The sequence below is a fragment of the Polypterus senegalus genome, chromosome 4 (genome assembly GCF_016835505.1).
Source record: "Polypterus senegalus isolate Bchr_013 chromosome 4, ASM1683550v1, whole genome shotgun sequence".
Classification (NCBI taxonomy): domain Eukaryota; kingdom Metazoa; phylum Chordata; class Cladistia; order Polypteriformes; family Polypteridae; genus Polypterus; species Polypterus senegalus.
The window spans coordinates 70,048,047-70,056,317 of NC_053157.1; the positions used below are offsets into that span (position 1 = coordinate 70,048,047).

Genomic DNA, 8,271 nt, shown 5'->3' on the forward strand with positions numbered 1-8,271 from the left:
GTTTATTTGTGTTTGTTTATCTTTGCAATATTATTTTCTTGGCCATTTACTATAATTTTGTCTTTTATTCTGATAATATATGAATGGTTAACTGTCTATTATTAATTCAATAATCAACTATATGCAATCTATAACTGGATTATTAAAAAATGATAATAATATTATTAATAAGGTCATAATATATTTTGATATACTAACTGATACACTGTAGTCAGTATGCATTTTAGCATTATTTTGAAATGTACTGGTTGTTATTTAATTCTAATGTTCTTGCAAATTATTTTTAAATATATTAAACATTTAAATTAGTCAATACATATATATATATATTTAATTATGAATCTTGTGAAACCTTACCAACTTAAATTCTTTATTCTGCTTATTTTAGAGTTATTTCGTAGGGGGCAGGGGTTGCTATATTTTAACTGAAACTAAATTACCATTTCAGATGTTATATTTAATCTACATTTAATGGTAATGAAAATTTGAAAAATTAAATACTTCTCAGTATTTCTGCTTTTAAGCATTTAATTTCACCTGATCATATGAGTCTTTTCTGATTTACAACTAGAACCTTTATCTGAAATGTCATAACTGTGCGGTTAGAAAGCATCTTTTAAGGTTTTGATCACTGGTAGAGTAGTTAATCTCTATAGTAACTCATGATTTATAGTTTTTAAATTGAAATAAAGGATTAAGCATTATTTTTAATTATTTTAATCATGGTTTTTACAATGTTAATATTTTTCAATACAATATTTTCATTATGTAGTATTTAGAACTAGACATCTATATGACTCTATTAATTTAACTTGGCATTTGCAAGTGTTTATTACCTTCTTAACTGATATTACAACTTAATGGACAGATGTCACTGTGTAAAATAAAGTTAAAGTAATTTAACTTACCTTTTTGGAGATTTTCAGTGCTGTACGTTAATGCCAAAAAGAGCATTTGTAGTAATGGAATGTATTCAATAAGCTTCATGCTTAGTCCACATAAAAGTTTGTCCGCTTAGCAAAGAGATTCATAGCATCGGCAACATTCATTTTAAATTCATCTTTTGCAACAGACTTCTGAAACAGCTAACCATCTCTGTTGTAGGCCTGTCATCTGGCTCTAAGTTTATGTTCAGGAATTTTCAAACTAGGCAGAAAAGATTGACAGGAGCAGCTGGTGCTGTTCTAGTTAAAAGCTTTAAGGTCCTCTTAAACAAGGGACATCTGAGCTCCATTACCTTCAAAATGAATAAAAGACCGAATTTCTGTATTATTCCATGTTTAATCTATGCAAGGAAGTAAGGGAAGTAACTATATGGATGAACTCTGTGACAAAGTGATTTATTTTATTTTTTTTGTACTCACTATACAGCAATTTGTATGTAATGATACTTAAGAATTGCTATTAAATACATTGGTACCAGGAAAACAAAAGAAAAGGTTAAGTTTATGAATAGTATAAGCAAATAGCACATACACACTGCATATACTACAAGTCTAGAGTCTACCACAATATTTTTAGATGACACTGTTTTTAAATAGGAAAATGGTAAATATTACATTTTTCATTATATGTGGCAAGCAATGTTTTAACTAAAAATGATGCACTGCAAAGTTTATCCGACTATAACCCTTAGCCATTTTTCAGCTCACTAAGTCTAAAACAGAGTTTTGGGAAGCCAGACGCTATCTGGGCCACTTCAAGAACCGGCCTTAAATGGGATGCCAGCATAGGACAATGCTGAGATGGCATTTAAGGGAACACATCATTGGAAAATTGGAGTAAGTCATTCCACTCAGAGAGAATGTACAAATTTCACATGTCTGGCTGTCAGGGGAATTGTGCTCTGTGTGCTGTTGCTGTGAAATATCTAGCACTCTAATTTATCTGTTGTTTTAATTTTGACGTTCATACACGTCAGTATATGGATTTCATGTTACAGGCAGGAAGTGAAATCTGACATGTAAATTCATGTGCATCTATGTCTGCGTCAGTTCAGGGATTTAGGGAAAGCTGAAAACTATCTGTGTGTTAAGAAGCATGGCAGAAAAGAACTAATGTACAAGCACTCTGAAGAATATTAAAAATAATTACTGTGAATATTTACTAAATATTTAATTATGCCTACTTTAAATTCACAATGATTCTTTCAACATCTTTGATACCCATGTTTTTAAATTAAAAGCAATACAATACCATTCATGTCCATGTCCTTACCTTAATTTCATAGTACATTGCTGTCTAGTTTTTCTAGGCTTGTCAACATATGACAGCTGTCTTACGTCTTTTGTGGCTTTGATGTAAATAACCTTTTCTCTGGATGCCTGAATGATCGTGTCTTTGAAACTGTAACCAAGCCAGAGAATGAGGCTGGAGGCAGTAAATAAGAACTGACAAATAATTTTTATCGACTTTTAAACACTTGGCTGCTGCTGTGGAACTTGTGTTGTTCATTTTTGGAGTCTGACCATCTTCATGCATACGCTTCAGTTCACACTAATGCTCTTAAGAAGCATCCTCCTCCCTTTGGCATTGCTAAAAGTATAGCCTTTCTTTTTCATTTTCAGTATTTTTTATTGAATTTAAGGACTGTGATACAGTTAACAAATTACACATCAGTAAGTCTAGGTACTACGTCATATTCAGATAATAATATAATAATAATAATATAGGTAATAAACAAAACATTATTTTATTTATTTATCTATTTATTTATTTACTAGGGGGCTTTGCCCCCTGCTCACTTCGCTCACCAACCCCCCTGGCCTGCGCTACGCTTCGTTGGCAAGTGAAACCCCCCAGCCTGCACTACACACCAGCCACTTTGCGTCTCTGCCACTCGCGTATGTGGATTTCACTTTCACCAAACAACAAATCTTTTAATTCTTGTAGATACGCCTCTTTATTGGGAAAAAACACTACTTTTCCCTGATGGCAACACGAGTTAGACGATCTACAAGTCTCTGACTTAAATTTTAAAAAACCGAACAATATATTCAATCTCTTTTCACATTTATTTCACTGTGTAATAATTTCCATTTCTTTGCACTAATGTGATCTTTACTATAGTTTTTTGAGACTTTCAAATTTTAGTACTTTCATTATCTCTAACCTGCTGTGCATGTGTATCACGCCACTATTTTTGAACTGTTTACAACATTCTACTTTGTCATCTACTCTTTGTCTTTTAATTCCGGCCCCGGGTGTGGTTAAATCTCTTGGCACAAAGTCTCATCTCATGGGACTTGAAAGTATCTCACTGAAAAAGTCAAGCCTCATCCCAGGCTAAAAAGTCTCATGTTGTCCCAGAATTTTTTTATATAATCGAGAGATTTATTTTTAATACTAGGGGTCCACTTGATTGTTTCACTTTAGAGCAACGTCTGTATCTTGTCACGAATTGTCACGAGTTTTAAGTTTCAAAAAAATTTCACTTTGTATGGAGATTAATAAACTATGGGGAAGAAACGGTGGCACAGTGGTAAGATGCCAGGGTTCACATTCTAGGTGTTCCCTGTAAAGAGGTTGCATGTTTTCTCTATGTCTGTTATTTGTTTGGAAGAATCTCTTTATTTTATTTGAGGCTGAAATAAAAAGCACTTTGCATTGACTTACTCCTACTCTTGTTGTTGTATGTCTTTATTTGCCATAGTCCATCTCAGTCCATGACTATCAGATTCATGAAATATTATGCCAGTTACAGGCAACCCAGGCATCAAAAGTGATAAAATCAGAAAAATATTATTCTGATTATTTTCAAAATATTTTATTTTTTCAGAGTCCATAATTTTATCCTCACATAGTTCAGCTAGTGCTTCTAATACACTGACTCTGTCATTTGTCTCCTTTTAATTTCTCCAGCTTTTTGATGGGGACAATTTTCAAAGTAAGAATTGATCTTAATCATTTCAGGCCTCAGACAAAACCGTACCACTTCTCAGGTTGAGGAAATCTCATTTAATCCCTTTCCCTCAATCCAATTATCAAACCTATAAATTCTGCAATAGTCTGTTCTGTATTGCCTTTGGTTTTATGTTATGTTGATACATCATACCTAGTAGGGGGTAAAGAATGAGAATGATGAATGAATTTCTGTTATTCTTGACCATGGCAATGAATGACAATTACTGACTGGGGTGCTAGCTTCATTAGAGTTAGGTATGAGACATGTTGGTTGGGTGTCTTTGGCTACAGTAGTGCCAGGCAAACTAAGTCCAATTTCTAAGCAAAATGAGACATTGTATTCTCCATAGTATAGGGAGATCTACCCCCTTCACTTTTTTCACACTTTATTGTGTTAGAGATTTAATTTTAAATGGATACATTTGCCATTTTAGCCATACAATCTTTACTTGATAACCCATAATCCCAAGGTGAAAGCATGTTTTCAGAAAGGTTTGCAAAAATGATTAATAATCAAAACCATAAACATCCCCAGGCGGCACGATGGCGCAGTGGTAGCGCTGCTGCCTCGCAGTTAGGAGATCTGGGTTCGCTTCCCGGGTCCTCCCTGCGTGGAGTTTGCATGTTCTCCCTGTGTCTGCGTGGGTTTTCTCCCACAATCCAAAGACATGCAGGTTAGGTGGATTGGCGATTCTAAATTGGCCCTAGTGTGTGCTTGGTGTTTGTGTGTGTCCTGTGGTGGGTTGGCACCCTGCCCAGGATTGGTTCCTGCCTTGTGTTGGCTGGGATTGGCTCCGGCAGACCCCTGTGACCCTGTATTCGGATTCAGCAGGTTAGAAGATGGATGGATAAATATCCCCTTTATATAAGTATTCAGACCATTTGCTGTGGCAATACAATTTGAGATTAAGCACATCCTGTTTCATTTTCTTTGTGTCTGGAACATGATTGGAGTCTACCTGTGGCAAAATGAATTGACTGGAATTGGCTTAGAATGCCAAACACTTGCGTATATAAGGTCCTGCATTTCACATTGCATGTCATGGCAAAAACCATGCTATAAAGTCCAAGGAACTCTCTGTAGACCTCCACAATAAATTTGTGGCGAGGCATAAATCAGGACAAGATATAATACCATTTGTAAAACTTTGAGTGTTCCTAGGAGCATAGTGCCCTCAAAAATTGTGAAATGGAAGAAGTTTGGAACTACTAGAACTCTTCCTAGTGTTGTCTATCTAACCAAACTGAGGAAAGAGTAAGAAGGGCCATGGTCAGGGAGGAGAGCAAGAATTAAACAATCACTCAAACAGAGAGGTCCTTGAAGAAAACCTGCACTCAACTTTAGACTGGGTGACAGTTCAGCCTTCAGCATGAAAATGACCTAAAGCACAGAACCAAAATAATGCTACAGTGTCTTTGGGACAAGTCTCTGTCTGTTCCCAAGTGTCCCCCTCTTGTTCTGTTGCATCTTGTTTTCCTTTATGGCCATGCAAAGATGGCCAGACCGAGATTGTGTTGTATATCTTTGACTAGTTCCATGTTGCACTTCTTTTGTAGTGTAACTTTCTGGGCTCCAGCATACAGTCAATGTATCTCCTAGGGAGTGTCACTTGAGCCAAAAACCCCAGACACAACAGAAACAATGCACAGATTCCTTCTTATAGCACACAGTAGAACAACAACAACAACAACAACATTTATGTGTGTAGCTCAAAGTGCTTTACAACATGTCAAAGAAGTAGTTACATGAAAAGAAAAGTAAATTAAATTTAGATAAGAATAATAACAAATCAATAGTATGCCAAAGATTAATAAAAACCAATCAATGTAAGTCAGTGGTTCTAAATCTGTGAGGTGGGCCCCCCTAGGGGGGCACGAAGATGTGAAAAAAGAAAACAAGAATCAAAAATATGAAAAAAAATCTGTTGAAACCAAAACAAATTAACTTAAACTACATTCTGATACTAGAACAATAAATTTAGAGTTAGATAAATGTCGATAAAGTTAAGTAGGTATAATAAAATATGCATCTACATTTCAAGAAAATGTTAGGGGGAGTGCGATTAAAACTGTTATGAAAACTCGGGTCGCAAATACTTAAAGGTTGAGAAACGCTGATGTAAGTCTCCTATCTCTCCTGTAATGTAAGCCTTGTCCACCTTGTCTTTTATACTGGACCTGGGAGTACTTCTGGTGCCGAAACACTGCACCAGGAAGCACCTCCACATCAACCACCATGAAAAAGATAAGTCTTCTCCCTCCAGCACCCCCTGCCAGGTAGCCCAACAGTGCAGCCTTTGTTAATTATGCGTTCCATGCAAATGTTCAGGTGTCCAAACTGGGGCCATGCCAGAGGAGCACCACCACCTATTGTGTTGGGGGATAAACGGCACTGTGTCATCTGCTTCTGCCACTCCACCCATTATTTTTTCTTACATCACTTCAATCCACAGGGTCCATCCATTATGGTAAGATATCACTCTTCATCCCAGTTAGGATGCCAGTCCATCTGCTTTGGCATTCACAATAGCTTCTCATATATTATGTAGTTCCCTTCTTTGACAAATTCTCCCTGTTGAGATGTTCCCAATTTAACAAAATACACCCAAACTGGGGAAAAAACAACCTATTTTGCCAGGCATCTCCACTTTTTTGATATGTGAACAATATAACAGCAGACATCTAGTACCATTTTTCTTACCTTTGTTTCTTACCAAACAAGGTGGGGCTTAGCTTGTTTAACAACTTTAGTCCAGAACTAGAAATAACTGCTGCCTTGTCTGAAATTGCTACTCTGGCCAAGACCAGTTTATTTTTCATGCAGAGCATATTGAAGCATATTCAAGTTTTCGCATTGGCTACAGCAACCAGTGACATTTTTTATCTTGTTAGATTTAAAAAAAAAAATACATAATCCCATCACATTTTTTGACCAAACAACCTACAAAGAACCATTTGTGTTTTGTCCTTTTGTGACACATCAGAAAAATGTGCTGTGTAACTTAAGACCTTTTAATATGGTATCTCCAAAAAGTGCATTTTACAGTGTGTGAATCTAATCCCAAGAAGTACAGATGGCAGAGTATTTTTTAGTCCTAGTCTTAAAAATCAGAAGCAGAAAATTGAGGGCAAATGGAGGACTATTTTGATATTAGGTAGTTGTACTTGAATAAAATGGCCATTCAGTGCACATATTTTTTTATAGTGACGGTTTACTGTAGAGAGGTTTTATATAAAATAAAGGATGTTTATACTTATTTCTCTGTCACAAGACCTCCAGACCTGGCATCTCCTGGTCTGTTCTGTATCACTCATTTTTATTCTGGTTAATGTGGTCATACACAGGAACACAAGTTTTATTTAATACTTCTTTGTAATATGTTTACTTGTAGCAAGATTCAAAATATTAAAAAATTAAAATAATAGTAATAATAGTAAAGTGTAGTAACTCTTATTTTCCTGAGATTGTATGCATTACTAAAAAAAACCTGCTCTGCTTAGGGTATATTTTACAAATACCACTAGATGGCATTATAGTTCTAAAATCTTTAAATCATTTCTTTGTAAATTGTTGAAATACTGATAACTTCTTGGAATATTTAAACTTAATTAAATAAGCAACACACATTACACAAATATGTAATGCATTTATATTCATCGATGCTTAAGCAAATTTGGATTTGGCCTGTTTAATTTTGTTTGTAAGTAAGTACCATTGCCTGTATAAAGCAATAGACATAGCAATAAAGAAAAATTGCAAATTTAAAGGAAACAACAAGGAAGAAAGGTTCAGAAATCTCACAAGTTTTAATGATATACATATGTGAATGGATATAATTATAAAAATAACAATAACTCACCCATAACAGATCATAGGCATCTGTTGTCCAAACGTCATTCTTCAGCATTTATTTTTTATATATATATATATATATATATATATATATATATATATATATATATATATATATATATATATATATATATATATATATATATATATATATATATATATATATATATATATATATATATATATATATATATATATATATATAGGTTACCTATAGCTTAATAAAGCATTTGAATTTCTACTTTCATCTTACTGATTGAAATTAGTTTTATTTTAGTACATAGCCCAGTTGCACAGGTAATTTGGGATGGGGTGCAGTCTATTGTATGGGTCCAAATCATGCACACATACTGGCACTCACATAGTTTGGAAGTGTCATTTAACCTAACCTGTAAGTCTAAAAAACATAACAAACTTTGGGGAGTGATAATGACAGACAGAACGCAAATTACAAATAAACAGACAAAAAGATAAACCCCATGATTCATCTGTGGGCCTACCTAAACACATTTTGA

General features: G+C 34.6%; 1 protein-coding gene across 1 annotated transcript in view; it reads right to left on the minus strand.

Annotated features, from left to right (window-relative positions):
* Window positions 1-1,103, minus strand: part of musk (muscle, skeletal, receptor tyrosine kinase) — a 131,540-nt gene extending 130,437 nt beyond the window's left edge. The window contains exon 1 of the mRNA XM_039750830.1: window positions 909-1,103. Within this exon, the coding sequence (XP_039606764.1) occupies window positions 909-987 (79 nt within the window). The 5' untranslated portion in view covers window positions 988-1,103. The remainder of the gene's footprint in view (window positions 1-908) is intronic.
* Window positions 1,104-8,271: the final 7,168 nt, after the last annotated feature.